Here is a 26,097-nt window from a genome sequence, read left to right on the forward strand (position 1 = left end):
CCAGTGACAGTACCCAAATCATTTAAACCACCTCACCTCAGAACCAGTGTGCCTGCCAGCCCACCAGGAAAGGTTTGGGATGCCTGGCTTCAGGCCACAGAGTGCAGAGCTAGACACTAATGTATGGCTCACAGCTTCATTAGTCAGACTGTTATTTCCTATGTATTTATGCCAACCTTTCTTAATAATTAAAGCCTAGCATTAAACTGTTATCATACTCCTGCTATTGCTGCTGGCAAAATCCATTCTGTTCCCATAATACTCCAGACAACTTAGAAGAGTTTTACAAGCTCATATAACCTGATGTATGTGTTTGCCAACAGTCTTGGGTTGATGTTTACCTGTCTTGGGATCAATATGAATACCCAGGGGTGCAGAACTTGCGATTTCCCGCTGACCAGATTTGGGTACCAGACATTCTGCTGTATAACAGGTAAGCAAGATGTGCAATGGCTGGTGGGAGACCAGAACTGTGTGCTGAAAATCAGCTGTGCTTCACTGATATTCTGGGCCTTTTGCCATATGTGGGTTTGGTTCTTATGCTAGAAAGGGTCACAAAACCAAACAAGCACCAGCTAAGAGATTTTTCTAATATTTAAGTCTTCCTTGCTGTAGTTCTGCAGATGTCTTCTTTAACTTCTTCTCAGTGAATGCAGAGTGAAAACTACCCATACTCTCTTCATAATTACCACATCTCCCCTGGAAAATTACTATCATGTATCTATCATAGTATTCCTGATTGAAGTAAACAAATAGATTCTCACTTTACTCATCATATATTTCATAAATCTCTCCATCATTCCTCTTCCACTCTGAACACTCTCTAGTCTGTTTTTCCTCCTCCAGAGCTGAATCTAGCTCTCTAGCCAGTACCTCTGCAGTGCTGAATGGAATGGAAGCTCTCTAGACACCTGTTTCCTTAATGCTTTCCAGGAGGAGAGGGCTTTGAGTTTGCATCTTAGTTTTGGACTTATTTTTCGATGTACTGCAAACCACAGATGTTGTATCTCAGCCCTGCTGTCTCAATAGAGTTTCACTGATATGTCTCTCTCTGAGAGTTTTCAGGGTAATACTTTCTAATTATCCAGATTAAATTAATTCTGCTAGTTTCCCTGGTTCACCAAGACTCATCTTCCATTCCAAGCACTCACAGCAAAATATTCAAAGGATGCTTGGAGACACCTGGATTGTTTCAGTGTTCTTCTTTACTTCAGCTTTGGTCCTTATTGTCTCTTTATTCCTTGTCAGTCTCTAAAAAAGGAAGCATACAGCCTGGTCCATATTATTGTACTTTATAAGAACATGCTGAAGTTCAGATATATCACCTACCTCCTTTTGGTCAGTAAGAAAATTAGATTGATTTGATGCAGTTGGCTCTTCACAAATCTGTGTCAGCTGTTTTCACCTCATTTTCTTTGAAGTTAGAATGATGTGTCTATAATTTCACCTTTAAAAAAAGTCAGAATTTTCTTTGATCTTCCTAATTCACTGTGCCATTCCCTGTTCTCCACGAGTCCTCACAGATAATTGTTAATGCTTCAGAGGGTATTTCGGCCAGTCCTTTCAGTTCTCAAGAGTAAATTTCATCAGCTCTGCTGAGTAGAATCTGTCTTATCTACACTTCCTTAACCTGTTCCTTCCGTATTCTGCCATGAACTCCTGCCACTGTGCGAGAATTAATTGTAAAGAGTGAAGCTCAGAGGGTGCAGGATACTGGAACTCTCTGCATCCTGTGATTTTCTTTCCTTTCACAGCAAGTGATGAATCTATCTTTGTCTTCTCCTTGTTTGCTTGTATTCATAAAGCCCTTTCTTGTCACCTTTTATGTCTTTAATAATTACCACTCATTCCGCAGCTAACCTTTTCAGTTTTATCTGCCTTGTTTGGTTCTGGGGGCAATAATGAGGACTGAGGACTCAAGACATGGATATAGAGCAGATCAGAAGAGGAATGGAGGGTCTGAATTTTCTACACCTGGTTGAGAGATAGGGTGTGTAAGGTGGTGTAGTGATGTAATATAGACCTGCACACAGCCACCAGAGGCAAGGCTCCACAAGCCCAGGGAATCGTCTGTGGTTAATCTGTTCCCAAGAGACCTTCCGGAAGAAGCCCCCAGACCTTGCTCCTTTGGACAATTCTTGTCATGGTCTGGCTCATTACTCCCTTAATTTTCACAGAATTGCTTGGAACAGTAAGGAAATTCTGTTTTCTTGGTCCCTTTCACCTGGTTTTTGCTCTTGGAGTCTCAATGAATCTCCTCGTACAAGGCCCCTAAAACAGCTTCTCCCCAGTGCCTTCCTCCAATATTAGAAGCAAACCCTCAGCCCTCTGCATCCCAAGAGACTGCAGAATTGTTAAGTCAGGCCACCATTGCTGTTACAACAGATATCTGGGTAGCAGATAACTTGATTTATACGGCGAGCTGCCTCATTCTGACAGCTGCCCTAGAAAAGCCTCACTGTACCAACTGCCCGGTTTTTGGATACAGCTAATATGACACTTTTGATCCTTTCCCTTCTGCCTCTGCTCTGAGACATCCAATGCTCTGCCTTTCACTTCTTTGATGACATAACAGCATACCACCAACCTGCCCAGGTGCAGGCCAACAGTGACTATGAGAAACTGAGATGCAGGTCAAGGGTAGACTCTTCGCCCAGGTGTAGGAACTAATATTAGACTTTCTGTGGGTTCAATTCAGACAAAATATTATTTCCACGTTGACAGTTCCTACACCGTTCTCAAACATCAGCTTGCTCTTTTTCTGTTTTGTTATGTTTTGTTTATATTGTGTTACAGTGCAGATGAAAGGTTTGATGCGACATTTCACACGAATGTGCTGGTGAATTACTCTGGATCCTGCCAATATATTCCTCCAGGTAGGACACAGAGAACATTTGTTTGCTTTTAATCAAATTAATACAAGCAGTTTTCCTTCATGAATAAAACCAAGATGTTTTAAAGCAGTCTGTGGAACTTTTGCAAGCTGGGTAGTTATGGGACAGACCCACTGAGATAATTTACATCCATTATCAGTAGTGTATTTCCACTTCACAAATCAATAAAACATTCTTCTGAGCAGTTTGCTTAGAACTTCCAGAGTCCCACCTAAGATGTGATCCAAAGCAAGGTGGTGTGCACCATCACATACGCAGTCCAGTTAGGTCTTTGTTGAGTGGGGAGGTGTGTGACCAGAGGAGGCCCTGAGAGCAGCACTCACTCTGCATTGAAGTCCTCCTGCCAGGCTGAGGCTACAAGTCCAAGTGAAAAGACAAACTGGGATTGGTCTCAGCCTCTTTTCCATCTGTACTGCTGATTCCATGCCTGCAGGGTCCAGCAGCCAGGACCCACCAGCAAACACACAGGCTGTTTCACAGTTGCTCACTGTGGTGGACAAAAAAACACCCAAACTTTGTGTCATAGCACAGTATAGCCCCCAGGCATGTCCACAGGACCCAACAGGGACTTCCCTGATGGCTGGTCCACTGTTGTTCCCTACCTCTGAGACCCCTTAAACTGGACTAGACACATACAGAGTAAAATTCAAGGCTCAGGTTAACACAAGTCTATAAAGGCCAGCACTGAGCAAGGTTTGGCATCATAATGTGTTTTCACGGTATGGTGAGTCTAGGACAGAGCCTAACCAGGAACTCCTTTCAGAAGTAGTTCCTCACAGGAAATACAGCACATTTGTGAGTGCACATTTGTGTACTCTGTCCTGTCAGCACTGCCTGTAGTCTGCTGAGGCCACCCAGCACTGGGAGACAGGCTGGGCTGCTCCTGGGCAAACTGCCTCAAGGATGCAGTGAGAGGTGGGTCTTCACTGGCAGAAGAAGAGAGGTTATTCCACTCGTGTCAGCACCTTCCACCTGCAATACTTGTTTGGTTACCCCATGACTGTATCACATATACTTTCTGGAGAGGAAACTTGCTCACAATCAGTCAGGCAGATAAGGGTAAGACAAAATGCATCCTGCACATGCTTGATCGTGACTGATTTCTATCCACAGGCATTTTGAAGAGCACCTGTTATATTGATGTCCGCTGGTTCCCCTTTGATGTGCAGAAGTGTGATTTGAAGTTTGGCTCCTGGACTCACAGTGGCTGGTTGATTGACCTGCAGATGCTCGAGGCTGATATGTCCAACTACATCTCAAATGGAGAATGGGATTTAGTGGGTAAATTGGCCAGCCTAAAAATTTTCAGTGGCCTAATTTTCAAAGGCAACTCCCGAATATATAGAAATGATCAATCACACTGGGACATGAAATACAGATATTAAAAATTTATATGTAGGAAGAAGCAAAAAGGGAGAAAAAAAACCCAGATCAGAGGCAGCCTTTCAGCCACATTCATTGAACTGTGTCTGAAAACACTGTGTTCTGATGCAAGTGCCTGCCACTGAGTATATAAATGAAAGCTACTAGTCTTGATGCATCTGAGCAGTTTGTCAGTACCAAACTCGGATGTGCCTCATGTAGGTGCAGGGAACACTACTGTCACATTTATTCTAACACATCATCAAAACTGATTAGTGTAAAAAATACTTCAGCAAAAAATACTTCAGCAAAACTTTTACATAAATGAATCTCTCTTACCCAGAAAACGATCGAAGTGTGTACCAGTGTACAGAAGTGTTCATAATAACTGCAGATTAGTATGTCTCTCTTCTCTTCTGTGCTTTGGAAGACACCTGCATTTTCAAAATAAGAACCAGGCATTCAGTGTGAGTTTCTAGTGGGTTATTCTGAACTCATTTGTGCAGTTATAAGTCAGAAGCAATGCTACGGAAATTGATGGAACTTGACAACTCTAAGGAGAGGCTGCAAAGAAGACATTTTATCTTCCAGTCTTGATATATAGACAAGGAAATAACTGCCCTGACCAACTGCATGCATTAGTTTTACTGTTCAGGGATTCTGAAAAATTATATTCAGCTTGATGCAAAGCCAGAGGACTCCATAGTGAAGTCCTCATAAAGTGCAACTTAGTGCTTATTTCAGAGCACTCCTGACTATCTGGTGTTCCTTTTTAGTGCTTATTTCTGTCCGAGAACTTTGCATATCTGATTAAGAGTCTGTGGTTTATCTGCCTTCAACCCTGAACAGGGGAGAACAAAACAGGGACTTATCTAGCTCATACAGTAAAAACAGTAAGTAGCACCTCAGGCAAGCCACAGCCATATCCTTTGTGAAGACTTTGCTAGGCTCCTGCCAAAATATGCACATCATCACATCTTCTGTCCCGTCCACAGAAATGAAAAAAGTGAGAAATTTTTGGCATGAAAGATACAAGGTGCTGAAGTCTTTCAGCTCCCCTGACATTCTCTGTGCTGCTGCAGTCCCCATCATTCAGCATGTCAGGCAATCTACTGCAGCAGGGTCACCATGGCCAACCCTGCAGCACAGCTATATTGGAAAACTATGTCTCTTAACCTTCAGGTATCACAGGCTTTAAACTTAACATAACATCCTTTTTCGAAAATTAACCCATATCCTGTGTGTTTTTCTTGACAAAAAAAGCAAATGTGTATCAAAGAATGACAGAAAAATAAGAAGCAGTGGCACTTGTCACACAGAAAATCTGCTGTGTGTGCTAGTGAATATGACATCAGCAGTATGTCAACACTCACAGAATGTAGGAAGGCAGAATGCACATTTTTCATGTTGATGTTGGGATGCTCAGCACTGTTTTGCTCTGGCCCAGATGAGCTCTCTTGTCTAAGCTGGATTCAAGTGACTCAGAAGGCATTAAAGTAAAGCCTAGAAAACACAAAAGGTAGACTGGGAACAGCAGATGGAGGTGACACACATTGGCTCATAAACCATCAGCTCCTGGCCCAGTCCAGGGGGATAACTAGGAGCCTTGCACCTCTCCCCACTGCTCTTATCTCTCTCTCTGTAGGTGTCCCAGGAAAGAGGAACGAGATGTACTATGAATGCTGCAAAGAACCATACCCAGACGTGACGTACACGATCACCATGCGCCGACGCACCCTCTACTATGGCTTGAATCTACTCATTCCTTGTGTTCTCATATCTGGCTTGGCACTGCTCGTATTCCTTTTGCCAGCTGATTCAGGGGAGAAGATTTCTTTAGGTGAGTGCTAAAGTATTCATTTATTTCATACGCATCCTATAAAACAGAAAATAAATACCTCATGGTGATGTGGTGCTTGATGGATTAAGTTTTCACTAGGAGAGCAATAGAAGTACTTGTTTGGCTGCAGAAAAAGGGCAACAGCTTTCTGTATGGTATTCACACTTCCTGTTCTAAACAATCCTAAAATCTTTTGGACTTTAGCATGGGAGAAGGCTGAAAAATAAGCTGTTGGCACAGGCAGAAGTGATAGTATTCTGTCATGCTCGTTGTTATGTTCTTTACTACATCTCGATGCATTTCGTAGCTGATTAACTTTGTTTTTCAGACAGGACATACCAAGATACAAAGACTGAAGGGCTTTGAGCAGCAGCAGCTGGACACTGGATTTTTGCCTTTAAAGTTCAGCTCCCAAACCACCTAGACACGAATCCCCTTTGAATGCAAAGCAGTGACAGCCAAGAAAGGGATAAATTATATTTACTGCTGTGTTTGTGTTGATAAAAACAGGAAGAGTTCTTCCAAGACAAGACAGAGGAGAGCTGGAAATACAACAGATGAGACCTTAAGGGTTAATTGTGCGTGATTCTGTTTCAGGGCAGAGCCTTTTAGATCATATGAAGTATCCTTAGAGTTAGTAAGAGAAAGAAGTATCTGAGCAGCCTGTCTTACAAGAGGTAAAACACAGGCTATGGATGTTACAATTGGTATCTATGAAATACAGGATGGAGACAAAGAAAAGACTAATTTGAGCTGAAGTAGAATGTTGACACAAAAATAGGATCTAATGTTCATGGGCTGACCTTGTGATTTCTCAGTACCAGGACAGTTAGCTTTAGCAACAGCCTTTCCAGATAGAATAAAGTTCTTCTTTTAAAACAGGCTGTATCTCTTTGGGGGATGTTACATAATATGCAATAGCAAAACCTAGACTCCTGTCTGTGCAAGCCTCTTCCAGCCCTAAACAACCATCTGGCCTTTGTTTGTGCTATGTTTTGGAAAAGCAATGTAGTTCAGCAGTTCTGCAAGCTTCGTTTCTCTCAGCAGGAAAGATTTCTCCATTACTTTAAGAGGAGCAAGGGTTTGTGTGTATTAGGAAAAAGCAAAAAGACAGCACATAGAGTTGCATCCAAAAATTCTCTCACTTTGTGGAAGTTCTCATCTGCACTGACAGGCGTGAAGTCGTGGGTTTGGCTTTTCTGTAGATCAGGACAAAGCTATATTTAACAGCAAAGACCTCAGAGGAGCAGCTGCAGAGTTCATGTGCCTCATTCTTCCCCAACATGTTCATTCCCTGCAGGTATCACTGTCCTTCTTTCCTTGACTGTATTCATGCTGCTTGTAGCTGAGATCATGCCTGCAACTTCTGACTCAGTCCCACTAATAGGTAAGTTGATTTTCTCTGCTTTGTGCACAGTGTATGATGCCTCTCAAGAGCAGTTCAAAGCCAATTTGAGGACTGACTCTTTCTGTTACTCTGGTTTTGCATTCAGCAATGTCAGGACTGAATGTCAGTCTGGACTTTATCATTTCTCATGTATGAAAAGAACCTACACGAGGGACACAGAAGGGCACTGGAAATATCAGATAAGCTGCTAACTGCAAGGATTGAGAGAACACAGAAACAACTCTGGGGAAAATTCATCTTTCTTCTTCTGCACTGCCCTGCCTCCCCGCTGTTATGCAACTCTTCCCCACCTTCCCCCTTCTCCTCCTCTTCTCTCTATCTGAAGAGCAGCTCAGAATACAATAGTCAAAATTCAAATATATTGCTGGAACATTTTTAATATATACTGAAAACTATGGGACAGATCATCATCTTGGGAACATGGGCCAGATAGGCATTATTACATCCTCTGTTTTTATAGGACTATCCCTTTACCTTGATCTCGTGGGGCCTCAGTTTCTCAGCTGAGAAGAGAACTTGAGCCACCATTGCAGGGTAGAGTAAATAAACCTGTTGTATTTTACAAAATAAAGAAGAATGAACACCACAGGAAAACCTGTGAGTATAAATCATGACTCAAGTACACATTTCAGACAGCAGAAATTAACACAATACTCAACAATACATCTGGGTGCTGATGGAAGATGGGCCTCACCATTGTACAATGAAAGCCTCACAGAAGTTATATCATGAATAGTCACAGAAGTTATATCATGAATAGTATGAAAGAGCATTTACTCAGCCAAGCTCATTATCTCTCTTCAAGGATTTAAATCTAGACCTAACTTTGGGGAAGGAGGATGAGCGTGCCACAGTTAGGACAATGACACCCATAGGCAAGGGTTTCTGAAAACCTCCAAATAAATTACACATCTTAGAGAAAATCATCAGGACTCTTGACTCTGAGTCATACAGGAGCTTCCAAAAGACTAACAAACCACCATTCTGAACATATACCTATGGCACAATGGAGACAGATACAATTCTAAGAGAAACTTTGTGTGTAGTGGGGAGACACAAGGCATCTTGAACCACTGTCCATGCATTTTTGTTTTGTGTAATACCTAACAAAAACCATTTAGAATTAATAAACAAGGACACTTGCCTATGCCCAGTCCACTAGCTTTAACCAGAACAGTTTCTATTAATACAGTCTGCTATCGCAGAATGTAAGATTTAAACCAAAAAAAGCTATGAACAGTTATGTATTATTACAGACTTCGATGCTGTAATAACAGACCAATTTCTGTTTATTATAGCATTGCTAAAGTGGATGTAAATGACATCCACTGCTCTCTCATATATGCAAATATTATAATTTATTATAGAAGGCAATCATGTTGGTCAGACAAGATTTATCCTTGTTAAATGCTGGATGACTGTTCCTGAACCCCACCCTTATCTTCAAATGCCCAGAAATGTTCCTTAAGGACTTACTCCCTGATTTACCCAGGGACAGAAGTTATAAGGACAGAGCTATAGTTCTCTGGATTGTCCTTTTGGGCTTTTTGGAGATGGACGTAACATCTTTCTCCAGTTGTCAGGGAACTTACCCCATCTCCATTGTCTTGCAGTGATACTGTTAGGACTCTTGGTGACACCTGTGTGATCCTGTGGATTTGGGCATGTTCAGATCTTACAATAAATCCCTGACTCCCTCATCCACTGCACCCAAACAGCCCTTGTTCAGCCAGTGCTCAAAGCTGGGCTGCGTGGTTTTACATGATCTTGAGTTCTGAAAACCTCATCCTTACTCTAACAGGATGATATAGCATAATCTCTCCACAGTGATCTTACAGGTATTCCCAAATGGGATATTTTAGCTGCTGAACTGAATATATCAGGTCATGATCACAGTTTTCTGGTGTTATCTCTAGTCCTGTTTAAATCCCCAGAAATTAACGTGAGGAAAAGGAGTACATTTGGACAGCTCATTCAATTTTTGGAGAATCAGTATCCTTGCAGGAGGTTACAGGAATAAACAAATCTTCTAAAGCATGTGGTTAGTGAAGAATGCAGGTAATTTGATCTTGAAGTAGAAAGATTCATTGCTGGTCACCAGAAAAGTCACTGTTGCTTGTCTTCATGACTGTGGGAGCAGAGATACTTTGAAAACACACTTTAAAATTAATCTGCATTATATTCTTAGGATCTGAATTTTTAAAAATAAACAAGCATCCACACCTACCTGAACCTGCATGAACCCCTACAGCCTTTGCTATTTTAAACCCACTAATGCCTAACGGGCTGTACTTCTTATTTTCTCCTCCTTCTGACCCTAGCTTTAACTACTGAACTGTAATAGCACGGGAAATTCTCACAGCTGCTGTTTGGAGTGTCTTTGAGGGAGCAAAGGAGAACTGGTCTAATATGATACTTAAAAAAAGTACCAGCTTCTGCACTTTGGAATATTTTTACAAAGAAATGTGGAAATCACCCCTCAGTTCATCTTAGTCAAGGCCACTCTCCCCTGGCCTCAAATTACGTTAACAATAAAGGAAGCACCTCTCAGACTAGTTTAGCCACCCACTTTCTGTGCCAAGAAATGTTCCAGCTGGACAGGCTGACCCCTCACTGTCACTCAGCTTTTTGGGATTTGCATTTGCATCAGCAGGTAGCTGCTCCTTGCCCAGCAGCGTGTCTGCTCCCATCCTTCTTCAGCACATCCTCTCTTTTTGGGAAACTAGATATTTTGAAAGATGTTTTCAACAGCACATATCTATGTGAAGCAGGGCACCACAATATTTCAAAAGTCAAATCCTGCCCTTTTGCAGAGATGCCAAAGAAAGGAGAAGGCTGAACCAGAGAAAGATGCTTCTGTTTCTGTTTAAAACATTAACCATCCCATAGCACAGCAATCAGCTCAACCATTTGAATCAAAAGCACTAAGGTCCTATGAAATCTGCAAACAGAACATTTTAGTCAGAGTCCAACACAGAATTCAGAAGTCAATTTTATGAATAAGGCTTCTTTCTCTAAAGCATCCTGGAAGTCCCTCCTGGCTCTTAAAAACTCCAGAGTGTAGCTCCTAAAAGACTTTCAGAACATGGCTACATAGCAGCAGCTGTGTCCTAGACTTACCCTTCCTACTATAGCTTAATCATGCCTCACGGGAACGCACTCGTAATTTTACTCACTTCTAATTTTTCTCTTTAAAATTACCTTTACCAAGAGTCTATGTAAGTAGACAGCTGGAGTTCATTACTTGAGGAAAGTATACACAGAAATACAGAGAACTCCAGATGTGATACACACCCTAATTACTGGTCTGAGTGCACTAATCACTGGGTAAAATCATGAAATCTGTGTGACACAGCTCAGGTGTATGACAATCGTTTTTTCTGTTTCTAAAAACCTATGCAATTATGCACAACTTTTTCTTGTACTATACATACCAGTAATTTCACGGGAATTTCATGCACCTTCCCATCCCCACTATTGCACCCAGTCCAGTGCATTATGTAAGAAAGGATATCCGTGTCCCACTGTGTTGATTTCCTGGTTCAATGACCAAACCAAAATTAAACGAATACTGTTATTAACAAATAGTGTTATTTTTATTAGAGCTTTTGGGCAAACTCAGGCCCTGCCCCTTGAAACTAAAGGCTTAGGTAATTCATCTGAGAACTACATTCGAGGCATTTAGATCTGAACTGTAAGGACTATTTTATTTCTATGAAGACAATGTGATCCATGTTAGGTGAACTATTGAACTCAATGATATTAGAGGTATTTTCAAACCTAAATGATTCTATGATTCTATGATTCTATGTAAATAGCTGTGGATAATCAGATCTGGGTTTGGTAATGGTTATGTGACCATCTCTGGAGAAAGGATGAATTCCTTCCTTAGGCAAAAGACATACGCCTGAATTCCTTTAAAGTCTCCATATCCCTGATCTTTTTCATTAAACTTTGTTTTCTGTTGAAAAGCAACCTTGTAGTTATGGCAAGGAAGTCATGCATTAAGAAGTTACTAAGGAACAAATTCCCCTAAGTCAATAGAGATTCCTATCTATAACTTTTCCCATTCGTGATTATCCTTTGACGGGAGCCTGCTTAAGATTGCACAGTTGGTGATCATGTGGTCCCACATTCAGTGGCACCAAATAGAGCAGTGAACAGAATCAAATTTATCATGCACTGCTGTAGGAATGTCTTAAAAACTGTCTCAGGATAAGCTGCTAGTTTTGGGCTCATAAACTTAAAAAAATTCATCTCCTAATGTCATGTTTAGTTCCTACCAAAACCAGTTTTTCAGAAAGACAGAACAATCCACAGCCCATGTTAAAGTCAGACATGGCCAAAACCCATTGCTTTGGAATATTGAGATGAACCTAATTAGGAGCCTAACCAACACATCTTCTTTCTACCTGCTTGCGGTAGCACTTCCAGAAGGGGAAAACCTTTGGGGCCACACGGCACGGCAAAGTTTGTAGCTGTCCATACTTCCCCATCCTGCTGTGATCCTGCCTTCTTCCAGCACCAGGTGTTTTGTTTTCAAGAAAACTTTAGCCCCCACTAGTAAGCCCCACTTGTTCCATTCTGCAGTGAGATACAGGCTGTGGGGAACCTCCTTCACCCACCCATGTCCATCTTTGCTTTCACCTCTGGTTTACTGTGCTGCAGTCCCACTGCTGTGGGAACGGAGTGACACCATGTAGTCACAGACCCTAAAATGCTTGCTTTGAACATCCCACCCAGGTCTTTGCACTTGTATTGGTCCAAAACTCTGCAGACTTTGAGTTCAGGCCCCAGGCAGCACAAAGTACAGTCACACACAGAAACAGCCAGGAGCACCTACAGCAGGACTCCTTGAGCTTGAGACCAAGGCTGCCATAAGCTCCAAACTGGTTGCTCTTCATCCATCCTAGCCAGTGCTCTGAAGAGGTATCACTTTCAAAATACTTTGTCAAAGTAGATAGGGCATGCTTATGCTTTAAAGTCAAATCTTGAAATTAAATACTCAGACCTCTCAGGCCAGTCAGATGATTTGTTTCTTCCATAAACACTTTTCCCATCTGTCAATTCAAGGCATCCCCTTCCACAGGAGAATTGGTTAATAATTTCTGATTGGTTTCCACACCTAAATAACTTCAAAGTGCTGCAAATCTTTGTTTCCTACCAGCTCTTTCCAAAATAACACCACTGGTTTGGGATCAAAAATCTGTATTTTGCTTTAAGAGGAGTTTATGGCAGAAAGTGTGGAACACCTGGAAGATGGTCATGGACAGTATTTGAAAGGGGAACATGAGGCTCATGAATATGAGGAGCTGTCACTTCCTATGATTAACATCCACACGATGCTTGACGTTTTGGCAGGACATATCAAATAATGCACAATAAAATTAAAATTATCTTCATCTCCACTTAAAGAAACTGCATTTCTCTCTGTCTTATTTTGCTGAGCTCTTCTGCTTGCGTCTTTAAAAGACACAACATCTACTTGCTGCTTAGGGCTTTGTTATGATGACATTTTTCAGCTGTATCCTCTCCTTGCCATTCCTCATCATGCCTACATTATTTCAATAAGCTTGAAGGTTTTACACTGTGAATAACCAAGTTGGCAGCAGATGCTTTGGGTGATTTCTCACATTTAGTCATACAGCAAATGAGATTGCAAATTACTGAAACAGGGAAACAATGGGGTGCTTTGCCACCTCCAGGAGTCACAGATTGTTTTAAGTTACAAACATAAGGCATTAGTGGATCTAACTAGAGAGAGAAAATTAGATTAATCTCCTGTTACACTTTCTGTCATCTTCCTATATGTTCTCAGCCGATGCCATTTCACTTTACCCTGTCTCTTTTTGAGTTTTTGGAATATTTCCCCCCCCTCCCTTACATGGTTCTGCCTGGTACCTTGCTGGTGTCAGGACCCTGCTCAATCTCTTCCACAAAACACAAATTCTCATTCTCAGCAGCTCTTACAGTGTCATGTCCCATGATCAGTGGTGCTTTTCCGAAAGCCAAGAATCTTGGATGCCTTTTTAATCAGGGGGGGTGGAGGGGGGGCGGCAGGGGGGGAAGGAAAGGAAAAAAAGAAGAGTTTTACTTTTCAAATACCCAGTTCTATTCTTTGAAAACATGTGGGAGGAGAAGAGTTTGAAAACACTGTGAAAACGCTGCCTCTGTTCCCTCTACAAGTACCATAATCAACAGGCAGACACAGAGTCCAATCCTGAAATCTCTCACTCTTTTAAGACATCTCACGAGGGACCATCTAGACTGGGATGATGCTTTTCACTTTCTCCTGTCATAGGGAGCTCATGGGGCACAAGGTGTGTCTGCCACAACTAATCTCAACAACGCAGGAAATTGTTTTCCTGCCTATGTGCTCCTCTGTCATTCTTTGCTGTTTGTGTACAACAGTAACTCCACAACAGAATTTCTCCTCTATCTTTTAACTTTCTTGGTCTCTGAGTAACTCTGCCATTGCCAATTGTAGACTGCCACAGCAGCTGCCCAGCACCAGGCCTGATCCCTGCCATAGGAGCACAGAAGAGTACTTGGAAGCTCCCCATTATCCTCCACAGGCTTCAGTTCATTAACCTGGACCGTTTCCAGAAGGAAGAGCAATGAATATTTCATTCTGAGGTCACAAGAAGCAAAAAGCACTTGGAAAGGCTGAAATTACTTGACTTAGTGCAGCTCTAAACTAGTCCATCATTTCACAGGCAAAACCTGGCATTTCCTGCAAAGACAGGATGGAAACAAGAACACCAGTGGGAGGAGTCCAACTTGAGCAATGTGGATTACTGCGCACAACACTCTCCTCCTTCCCCTGCTATTTCCCAGGAACAAGACTGCAACTGGTCACAGTGGAGATGCTCTGCCTTTCCTGTGATCGACGTTCACAAGGATACAATAACTGATTTCTCAGTTAGTGTTCAGTGATAAAATCAACAAGGCAAAGCATCCATCTGGAGTCATCTTGCCCCTCCTCAAGATTCTGTTTTATTTACCTTGTTCCTAAGTAGTCCTTGAAGTTAATCCAGTTCCACTTCAGCAGTGTGTCTTCAAAAACATCAAAGAACGGTGCTGAATGCCCTTCAAGTTATAAATTGCAGGTAATTGTTATCCTTTTGATATAGGTGATGTCAGAATATGCCTGCAAGAACAAATAGCTGTTCTTGCTGACTTTTTAGAAGACCTCACTGATTATCTGTGCTTTTATTAAATCTATATTTGCTAAGACAACAGTATCATCTTATGATAGTGCTGAGACAGAGGCTGACAACTCCCAAATGTTAAACAGCTGTCCATATATTATGTTATATCATTCCTCCTTTGACAAATAAAGGGAAGAAGATCAATTGTAGAAGAGCAAATATTTCATACTGTTTTAAGGAGATGAATCAAGCATCCAAAACAGCTTTTCTGTTCACGTACAACTGCTGAAGAAAGCATCAAACACATTTTAAAACATACGAAGAGCAGCGAGAAGTGACCAGTACACACTTCAGTATCCCTGAGGAATGGTGCTGTGTAAGTCAGTGATGTCAAGGGGCTCCAAACACAGGTCTTCTGGTCCATTTTCCTGGCCTGTGGAAGCTGTCCAGGGCAGAGTGTAAATGAGCTACTTCCCCTCCAGAATGTGTCCGTCGCTTACCAGCTGTGCCTCAGAGCATCTGACTTAACAGTAGCCAGGTCCCTGGTCTTTCAAATGCACCCCAGTCCAGCATGGCTGTTCCTGACACACTTCCCAGAGTGAAATAATTTGTTAAAGACTCCAAGTTGACCCAGTAACCAGGAGTAACAAGTAGGACACAGAGACATTGTTAGTGAGAGTTGCTGACCATTTCCCCCCTGCACTTTAAATGAAACGGCTTCTTTGCAAAATCAGATTTGCATTTATCCCTACCAGCAGACACACATGGGGATAGGATTTTTTGAGAACAACTTCAAAGCCCCAAATGGATAAGTGCTATAGGACTTACGATGGACTCTAAAATACTGTCAAAAAAAGTCTGGTGACTAGGCAAGAGCTGCTGCCTGGGAGACCTAAGCACAGCTTTTCCTCTATTACTTGTCTCCCCTTGCAACATCTAACAGGAGAGCATTCTATTTCTTTGCTCAGCAACATCAGGGGAGACCCAGAAATAGAGTTCACTAATTCATGGCAGTGGGGGGCTAGGGCAGAGTGAGTGAAGAGTGCAGTCCTTTGGCTCCAAGGAGGAGTGTTATCCATGAACATTGCAGCTTGATCCTTTCAGCAGCAGAGCTTCTCTGCTCACAGGGTTGCTGGAGAAGTTTGGGTCATGGTCATATCAGAGGGGGTGCTAGAGGTGAACAGGGACAGCAGCCCTTTTATCTGTCACCAAGTGATGAGTTTGACCTTGCTGGTGTGGGGGCTAAGGACTGCCAGGAACAGAGATGCCAAGCCAGCAGAGTGGAGAAAGATTAACCCATGATTTTAGGTGCATGGAAGACAGCACAGGAGTCTTCCTCAGCAGTTCTCCTCACTGCTGCAGGAAGACCATGTTTTTGTGCTCCCAGGAAAGAAAGGATGTAGGATTAAACCCTGAAAGGAAAGATCAGAAAATGCTGAGTAGGTATGGATACCATTTCAGAGCCAGGAACATTTTGCCTGGTGGACATACCCCCTCAGTTCTGGGGCCTTTCCTTTCCTTACCAGGGAACCGCCACTGAGTCCAGACTCAGGGTCTTGATCATCCCTACCTGGCTGTATGTTCTAAGGACAGTTATGCTTTCAATCAGAGACCCATGGACACATGACTTAGCAATTCCTTTTTGACCAAAGGCGATTTGGTCTACATCCTCTTGTCACAGAAAAGAAGACAACAGCCTTCATCGTATCTCCAACCAGAGATGTGAAAGACTAACAACTCTGTCAGTCATTGCTACCTTCTTCCTACCCTTTCCCTGTTGGTTCTTCAGGGCTGGCGAAATCCAGTCTAAGAGTAGGTCTGGGCCTTTCCGGTACGTTATGATTTGTCTCTCTGAAATGAATACAGCACCTGCACTTACTTGGGGGCCATAAATCTTTCTGCTGGATTTCACAGATATCTTGTGACATTTGGTTGCCTAACAGTAACATACAGGGCTGAATTACTATGCCCTATGTCCTCCATCCTTACCTTCCAACTGAAAACTTCACTGCACCTTGAGGAGAAGCACCCCACCTCACCCCCTCAAAATGCACATGATGCACACCCAGACTTTTTCTTGATTATTACCAGGCAAAAACATAACACATCTTTCTTTATGGGTCCACAGCTCCCCTGTGGTTCCCACTCTATTCCTCAGAGAACTGTTTTCCATTTACTAGCAGGTCTACACAGCAGTTCACTGACCTCTGCTCCTAGGTTTACAGCATAAAAAAAACAAAAGGAGTGTCAATTCTTCTGCTGATCATTGGCTGGGATCTTGACTCAGATAACAACAGGTTGTTTCCAAGTTTAACCAGGTGAATAATTGTCCAAGGGCATGTGAAAAATCTTAGCCAAAGACATTTTAAATGGACCTCTTCAGGCCATTGAAGTCTGGTGGCATCAAAATGCATAGAGCATAAGGAAGTTATTTAGTGACTTATAGCAGTAATTAAACCAATGATATCAACACTACTGTGTTTCTGTTGCATGGGGCATGTAATAGCTTCCCTGAAACCTGAGTTCCTGCTCTGCTCTGCTTCTGCCTGCTTGTTGACTCTCTTCTCTCATGAATAAGTGCAACAGAGACCTTTAAATTCAACTCATCCTCGGGAGTATTCTTCTAATCTAGATACATAATTAATTTTGCCATGGAAAAGCCATGTCTTCCTCTTAAAGCAATTGCAGCATTGGTTTCAGGAAGGCCCAAGAACCTCATTATTATGAACAAGCATTTTGCTGCTGAAGCAGTGAGATCTGGTATTTAGAAATACAGACAGAACAAAACTTGCCTTGGAGCTTGTACTGAATGTTTGACTTTTCCTGCAAGCTGCAGAAGGGAGGGCTGGGAGTGGGAAGAGGCTGTAGTCTGGGGCAGTGTGACATTCTCTCCCACAATGTACCATCCTATCAGCCAACAGTAATGCTCCCTGGTATTTTGCCACTGAAACCTTCAAATGTCATTATCCCTGTGGGTAATTCTTCTTTACACTCCAGTACATCAACCTCACTCCTGGCACAACAAAGCTGTACTGCCACTTAGGAGATATGGCTTCAAGTCTCAGTTCTGGCATTCAAGATCCTGATTTCTTTCCTGCAGAGCAGATTTGAATTTAGTGCTCAAGAAAGGTGTGGTGTGCTTTCATAGGAACCAGAAGAAGTGGTCTTGAGGGCAAAGAGGATTAACAAAAAATATGCCTAACCACTTGTGAATAGTAGTGGGACAAAGGTGGAGAACTGGTGACACTTTCTGAAGGGATCCAGTGGCACCACAAGGACAGCATCTCCCTCCAGCACCTCTGCTTGTAGAATAGGAGATCCAGGACTGGGGATGCTGCTGTTCAGTAGGTGTTGTCAGCTCAAATTCTCACTGCCTCGGCAGCAGGCATGGAGCTGTCCTTACCATGGGTCTCTACATTCCTCTCTGGGGCGAAAACCAAGCAGTTTTCCCTCTTCCCTCACTGGAGAGGAGGGAGCTGAGCAGATACACTGGAAACCTCAAAGGCCTCAAATGCTCCAGTGCAGCAGTTCAGAGAAGAGGGTGGGTGTTCGGACGTGATGCAGCACTTCTCAAATGTAGATCTCAAGGCATGGCCGAGGAATGCTATTTGCTCTTTGTTTGGATTTTCCTCTCCTTAACCAGGTCCTCCTTTTCCTTGCAGCTCAGTATTTCGCTAGCATCATGGTCATCGTTGGTCTGTCTGTGGTGGTGACAGTGCTGGTTCTGCAGTTCCACCATCACGACCCCCAGGCAGGAAAGATGCCCAAATGGGTAAGCAGCTTTTGGTGGTAAATATTCAACAGGCTCCTACTGAAAGAAAAAAAAATAAAATCTAAAAGCTGTAGTAAATTTTTTATAGGTGAGGGATGGCATTTGTTCTCCACTAATATGAACAGTAAGCTATAGAAAGCATATTTGATACTTATGTTTGCTAATGGAGTTAAAGAACAAAAACATACTAAATTTACTTTTCCATTAAAAACAGTCTTTCTTATTTGGGTTTTCTGTTTACATTTACAAAGTAATTTTGCTCAGCACCCACTTTGCAAGTGCTAATCCCGTGGGCACCACCTTTGATTTCTTATCCAGCAGACACTGGATAAGAAATATCCAGTACTGACAAAATGTGACACTTCAAAGTGCTAAACAAACACCAGTCTCTACTGGGCAGTTTGTCTGCTGCCATCTGATCCACTCTCAGTGCATTAGCACGTGGACCCTCTTTTCTCTACAGACTTCTCTACAGACAGCAGCAGACTTTGTTAGCCCAGTGAGGTCTGGCACCAACACCAGCTGGCTTTCAAAAGGAATGTTTCCTTCATATTTTCAAGTTAAAGGAAAATGATGCTTTTTTTTCTCCCCTCTCCTTTTCCTAATTGATTTTAGAATAGGCAAGTTGTGCTTTGTAATTATAAAATGTAAGAGAATGAAAGCAGAAGCAGATACAATGAGTCACAATCAGCTATCTACCACCCTGGTTTCACCGAGGTCTGGTTGTACAGCATCCTCTGGTATCTCATTCACCACATTTGTCATGCCAGACAATTATCCTGACATGATGTTGAGCATCATATGGTTACCAATGTCAGTCCAAGCACAGAACAGCTTTCTAATTTAGCCTCTCTTAAAATAAACTGCTGCTTCAATGCATTTTTTTTAAAGTCCAATAACAATGAAGCATGCTCACAATTATTTCTCAAAGTGCTGTGTTATTTAAAATCCTCTTTAGTTTCAAGACATCAGAGCGTGTGAATTCTGGAAGAACCTGCATGTAAGCAAAATCTGAGGGCACAAATCTGGGCAAACATGCTTCAGATGTCTAAATGTTCAGGGTATGCAGCAGTGTAAGAGCCCCCATAGAAAATTTTATTGGTTTGTCTGCCTTTTGAAGAACGTAGACACAATGGCTCATGTGTCTCACAGGCCCTGCAAGTCAGCTACTTCTCTCTACCAGTTTCTTAGTTTCTCATCTTGAAACACAGCGTACAACAAATTCTCACTCTGGAGGAACCTTGTTCAGTGGCCTCACAGCTGAACTTTACAAAACATGCCATCAGGAAGCCAAGACTGTGGAAAGCATTACTGGGAAGCACAGATGATAGACTGTAAAAGCTGTAGACCAGACAAGTTGACAGGACTGAGGGATCTCAAGAGGAAAAGGGTGAATTCCAAGTGTATAGGGAAGAGGCTGACCCCACAACAGTAGGTATTTGTCCTCTGTGAGATACAGACAAGGCTCAGTCGTTGGGATTCGTGGCAAAGTCTCCTTTTTTTTCCTTTTTAGTTTCCCCCGTCCACCTGTGTAAGGTGTTTCTTACAGAGACACCTTGAAAGACTTTTGCCTCATAAAACCCAGGAATCTAAGATAGCCAACCTCAGAAAGAAGGAAATTTTTTACATAAAACTTGTTTTCTGCATTTTCAGTACCAGCAGCTATCTTTACCATCTACGTACTCCCCACAATATCCTCATCCTGCCAGAGCCAAACACCAGTTTATGGCAAAACTCTAACCCTGATTAATTGGATATTGTTACAAGATTGTTCTCACCTGCTGCTTAAATGGATTTAGCTGCTGGAGTAAGCTGCAAGGGAAGGCATTGGATGTTTGAGCTTATGTGGGAGAAGCTGCAGACCCAGATGATTTGACTGGACAAGTTGCCTAAGCACCTGCTTTCTAAAGTATTTACAGTTGAGCATCTTTTCCCTGCCTGCCTTTCAAGGTCTGTATGCTTGGCCTTTGCACCAGAAGAGGGAGGAGAGTGCCAGTTAGTGTTTAACCTCTCTGTAGGTGTTCACTTCTTCCCTTATTTTGCTGCTGAGAATTGTGCCTTCCTTTCCATTAATTTTTGGGGACTTACTAAAGCCAGCTTTTTCCAAGACAGGAGTTCAAATCCAAGGTGTTCAGTCAAGGCATTTGTTGGCTACTCAGCCAAGAAGTGAGAGCTGCTGGCAGATTGACACTTTTGACAATGTCTGCTGAGATAACATGGAAAAGAGCACTGAAGAAGGCCCAGCTACTGAGCAGTTTGGAAGTGAATAACATCAGCCCAACTGACCTTTCTCTACTGACAACCAAGACTGTTGCATAGGAAAGAGAGATGGAGAGACCAAGAACTGAGAGAAGAATGAGTTTTGAGGGAAAAAGCAAGAGCATTCCGGCTCTTTGCTGTGCCTAAGTCAGGTTCACTAGGGTTTGGACTTTCCTTTTGATATGCTTCAAACCTGGACATGTACAGGTTTGCTCAGGTGCTGATGCCCCTTATCAAGAGAGCTTTAATTGGAGACTGTCTCCTCTGGACCAGGCCAGGAAGGTGACTGTGATGGGAACCACCAGTGCATCTGTATTTTGGTTAGGGGAGGACTGTAGTGGAGAAGCTCACAGCCCTGTTAGGCTGCTGACCTCTGAAGGCAGCTGTATCTGTGTCCTTCCTTCATAGAAACCCAGATATGACAGTGCAGGTGAGAGTATAAATTCATATCATCATATCCAGTCTGTTCTCCAGCAACCCGTGTCCTGCAGCTGTCTCCTCAGTTAATTGGTACAACAAGAACAGATTGTGCCTAAATGTCTGTTTTCAAGGAAATAGAGCATTTGAAAATCCAAGCATATTAAAAGCTGTGTTGCTGTCTTCTGAGTATTTATTTTTCTGTGGAAAATGTGTTTGACTGTAGTTATAAATGTAATTTCCCTAAGGAGTAAAAACTCTGAAGAAAAAGCAGTATTCCTGTATCAGATGAATTCTTTTTTTCAACTCATATCTCCTTCCAGAGCTAAGGCAAGACACATTCACATTTTCTAATAACAAAGTTCTCTGACATTGTATTTTGGAATTACATAGTCCTGGAGAATTAATTTCTCTATTCCCTTTGGCACTGGCACTGCTGACATATTGCTAGCAATTAAGACCTTTACTTGTTCCATTTTGTCCCGTTTTGTTTCCATGAGTAGTCAGAGTACATTGCAATTAGGTAAGTTCAGTTAAATGCAGGATCAGATTTTTTAAGCTGCAACACTATAGGTTTCTATTTGTCAGTGGTGACTACGGAGGACATAATAAAATATTTAAAGACCTCAGTGAAAACAAAATAATATGAATAACAGGAAAACAGTCTTTCAGGACTATCGTAGTTTGAACCCAGACGGCAACTAAGTACCACGCAGCCACTTGCTCATACTTCACCTTCCCTTCCTGGTGGGGAGGAAAATCGGGAAAAAAACAACACTTCATGGGTTGAGATAAGAACAGTTTAATAATTGAAACAGAATAAGATGTAATAATATTACTGATATTACTACTACTACTACTACTACTGATAATAATAATAGTAGCAAAAACATCAAGGAAGGAAGAGAAAGAGAGGAATAAAATGCCCCATACAATTGCTCAACACTTGCTGGCTGATGCCTAGCCTGTCTCTGAGCAGCAATCAACAGCTCCCAACCAACTTCCCACAGTTCATATCCCTTTGGAATATCCCTTTGGTTGGTTCAGGTCAGCAGTCCAAGCCATTGCTCCCTCATGGCATCATGTGCATCTGCTCACTGGCAGAGCACAGGAAACTGAAAAGTCCTTGACTCAGACTAAGCACTACTCACCAACAACTAAAATATTGGTGTGTTATCAACATTATTCTCATACTGAATTCAAAACACAGCATTGTACCAGTTACTAGGAAGAAAATTAATTCTATTCCAGCCAAAACCAGGATAACGATGAAGAATAAAAGATTCATTAGAGGGAGAGAAGCAGAATGGCTCACAGGGAATGGCACAGGGCTGTGACACAGAACAGCTCGCACTGAAGAATTAAAAAAAAAAAAAAGGTGTAACTACCTTCCACTGGTCATTGGTTTTGGCTTTTGCTATTATTATTTTTCCCATTTGTGTTTGTTAATGCTTCCTCCTTTCTGAAATTATGCTTGTCATTACAGCAGCAACTGAAAGTGCTAACTGTAATTTTCCCATTCCTGTGTCTGTACTGTGAAAACGTAGGAGTCATCTTATCCTGCATGTCCAACAATTTTGGAGGCAAATTGTGGTCCCAGGTCAAATATGACCAAAGTAACTGGAGCAGGATTACACAGGGAGTCCTGGGCCAAGGCTCTGAAGTGAAACCAGAGACCACTTCTGTTCTCTCCTGGACATCAGATTATTTGACTTGCAACCAGGATGATAAAGTCATTAAAGAGGCCTGGCTGCATGGAGGGTCTTTCACAAGAACATTGCAAATGTCCATGTTGTACACATAACACCAGGAGGACTTTCTAATTACAAGATTTTACAGATTTAGTTTGTTGCTCTTCACATAAGATGTTACTGGTTCCACATCCTTTTTACTGCCTTTCACAGTTAACAGTGTTACCAACGGGAATTCTAGCAGGCTTAGATTTCAGACAAAACACCTGAAGATCATTTCACTGGGAAAAAATTCTGGATGCACTCTCCAGAGTTAGCTCGTTTGATGACCTTGACAAGAAACATATGAGGCACAATCTGCCATGTACAGGCTAGGGCAGTCTCGTGACGCACCAGCGCACAGGGAAATGACAGAAATTAACAGCAGCATTCAAATTTGGAACTGCTAAATTTAATTGATTTACTCTTACTCTTTTTTAAAAACACCTCCTGTATTAGTTGGTTGAACTCTTCAAAGGGGTATAAATGGCTTCCCCCAAAAAAACCCAAAAAACCAAAAGCCAATCAAAGCTTTTTTATTTAGAATAAACAACAGAAATGGGGGCAGGGAATGTGCTAGAATTAGTTGTTACTCTGCTGTAAAAGGATTTTTTTTCAGCAGAATCTAAATGTCGGCCCCCCAAAAATATTTAAGTGTATCTCTTTCCTTACAACCTGAGAAATGTTTCAGAACTATACAGCCAATTTGGTACTCGCTGCTCAATTGCAGAGATCTGGGATTGTTTGCTAAAGATGAGACTGCAAGAACCATTCTGTAAAGTAAGATTGTACATCTCTCTTGCTCTAATGTAATTGGGTGTTGAACACCTCTATGCTCAAAACAGATCCAGAAAAAGGCCATCCTTGGTAAGAAGCTAGACCCTCAAAAAACAACAGAAATCCATCAGTGTTTCTAAAAGACAGTACAGACTAACCATGATAGTCACAAAATGTTTCAAAAACTTCTAAAATGCTGAAGAGTCCCCTGTGTTTCTGCCCTGGTAACTCTCTTTCAGGTCCGTGTCATCCTGCTGAACTGGTGCGCTTGGTTTCTACGAATGAAAAAACCCGGGGAAAATATAAAGCCCCTCTCTTGCAAATACAGCTATTCCAAGCACAACCTGAGTGTGAACAGCATGGAGGTGAACGTCCTGCCCGGGCACCAGTCCAGCAATGGCAACTCCATCTACAGCTACCACGCCATGGACAGCCCGTGCTGCCCCCAGAAGAACGACCTGGGCAGCAAGACCGGCAAGATTTCTTGCCCCTTAGCAGAAGACATCGAGCTCATTCAAAAGAAAGCTCTAATGGATACTATCCCAGTGATCGTGAAGATCCTGGAGGAAGTTCAGTTCATAGCAACGCGATTCAGGAAACAGGACGAGGGTGAAGAGATCTGCAGTGAGTGGAAGTTTGCAGCTGCCGTGATAGACAGGTTGTGCCTGGTTGCATTTACCCTTTTCGCCATCATTTGCACATTTACAATACTCATGTCTGCTCCGAATTTTATAGAGGCTGTTTCAAAGGATTTTGCATAAGGTTTTCAAAGATGAGCGTGATAATTTGAAGGTGAATATCGCCAGTAATTTTGCTCGATGATTTAAATCAAATAGAGAAGTGTACTTATATGTGCTAAAATACACTGAAGGGGATGAAAATAATTTCAGGACATAATTATTCCTGATGTTAGTGATTGTAGTTACTGAATAGTAATCATATTGAACTCTGTTACTTATTTCATAGATTAGTGCCACATATAATTATGTCATGATCTGTGACAAGTGGTAGACAAAGATTCAAATCTACAATATATTTGTTACAAGCTAACACTCATATCAATGTGTTACTATGAATTTTTGAACTTTTAGATATTGTTAAATTAACTTAAATGTTCATTGATGACTACAGGTTTTGCAGAATTTTGTTGTTTTCAGGATATTCGTGTTTTATCATTTTTGTTTGGTGTGGTTGTGACATGCACTTATCAGATTTGAAAGACCTATGTCCACAGTCTCATGATGCTGTATATTGTACATGAAAATAAACCATCATCATATTAGCTCATCCTAGCAGAGTGACTGGAATGTTTTCCTGGTAAAAACATTAGCAGAATGTATCTTTCCCAAAAAAATAACATTTTTTTTTTTTTAATTAGGGAATACTGATTGTGACATTGGAAAGAAAATTTGTTCTCCATGCTGACAATAATTTATATCATTAACAGTGCCTTTTTAGCTGTCTCACTGCTGAATTGTTTCTGTCACCTTGAAACTCTACTTAATTTAAAATATCTCTGATCTCTTGGAAGAGAGTTGGCAACCTAATATTGACTACCTATACACAATTAGGGCAGAATCTTGGGGCTGCACAATATGTAGGAAACTGTCTGCTGATTTAATTGGGCTCAGATTTCATATCGAGTCTACACTACCAAAGTAGTATTTTCTGAAAATTCTATTAGTACAGTATCCTTTCCAATTTGGTTGGTAGACACTGTTAAAAGGAGTGTATAAAAGACTGATTTTATTTTCCTAAACTTCAATGTATCAATTTTTATTAACTATTTGCTGTCCCTGGGTAGTGTCTAATAATAATACATATATCAATAAAACATAATTGAATCATGCCACTTCCTGGAATATAAGGGGGAAAAAAGGCACTATTCTCAGCAGCAGCTTCTTTCCGCTCACTACCGTGGTTGGGAATGACACCTCTGTTGGTGTGATTTTGTTTTCCCTACTGACCACAGCAGAGCTGCACAAGTACATGATCTGATGCAGACACCTTTCCTCTTGGGGTAACACAGCACTTCTCTGAATGTTCACTAGAAGAAAATAACAACCTGTTGTCTTCTCTGTCTGCCTTTCAACTTCCTATTCTCCCCGTGTTACAGTAAAGAACTAACCTTTCCCCTCTCTGCGTGATGATGGGATCCTTCCCACCATCAGAGTCAGAGGGAAAGAAGAAGATCATGATGCTATTAGTCAACAGAGAGTGCTTCCATCTAAAAGGTGGTGGTGAAGCTGGTAGTTCTACAGATTAAAGCAATATGCTACTATTTCTTTAAGAATAAGGTACCTGAACTTTTCCTCTGTGGCCTTCATTAGGTGGAGACAGCTCACTTGGAACAGAGACTTCACTGTAATGATTGTTACCTCTGTAACTGTAAGATTAGATCACCACACCAGTGAATTTGTTGCACTGCTTGGAGTTATGTTCAGAAAAGCCCCTAAGGAGGTTTACCTGAGAAGGTCCTGACTACGG

At 41.8% G+C, this 26,097-nt stretch overlaps 1 protein-coding gene across 3 annotated transcripts in view; it reads left to right on the plus strand.

Annotated features, from left to right (window-relative positions):
• The window catches only part of LOC135407276 (neuronal acetylcholine receptor subunit alpha-7-like), a 61,849-nt gene extending 36,952 nt beyond the window's left edge, over positions 1 to 24,897 (plus strand). For 2 of the 3 annotated variants that reach the window (XM_064642177.1, XM_064642175.1), the window contains exons 4-10: positions 324 to 433; positions 2,797 to 2,876; positions 4,008 to 4,175; positions 5,902 to 6,096; positions 7,397 to 7,483; positions 18,318 to 18,427; positions 23,850 to 24,897. In XM_064642177.1, coding sequence (XP_064498247.1) covers positions 324 to 433; positions 2,797 to 2,876; positions 4,008 to 4,175; positions 5,902 to 6,096; positions 7,397 to 7,483; positions 18,318 to 18,427; positions 23,850 to 24,371 — 1,272 coding nt within the window. In that variant the 3' untranslated portion in view covers positions 24,372 to 24,897. The remainder of the gene's footprint in view (positions 1 to 323; positions 434 to 2,796; positions 2,877 to 4,007; positions 4,176 to 5,901; positions 6,097 to 7,396; positions 7,484 to 18,317; positions 18,428 to 23,849) is intronic. The other variant, XM_064642176.1, reaches the window with a different exon arrangement.
• Positions 24,898 to 26,097: the final 1,200 nt, after the last annotated feature.

The sequence above is a fragment of the Pseudopipra pipra genome, chromosome Z (assembly GCF_036250125.1).
Source record: "Pseudopipra pipra isolate bDixPip1 chromosome Z, bDixPip1.hap1, whole genome shotgun sequence".
Lineage (NCBI taxonomy): Eukaryota > Metazoa > Chordata > Aves > Passeriformes > Pipridae > Pseudopipra > Pseudopipra pipra.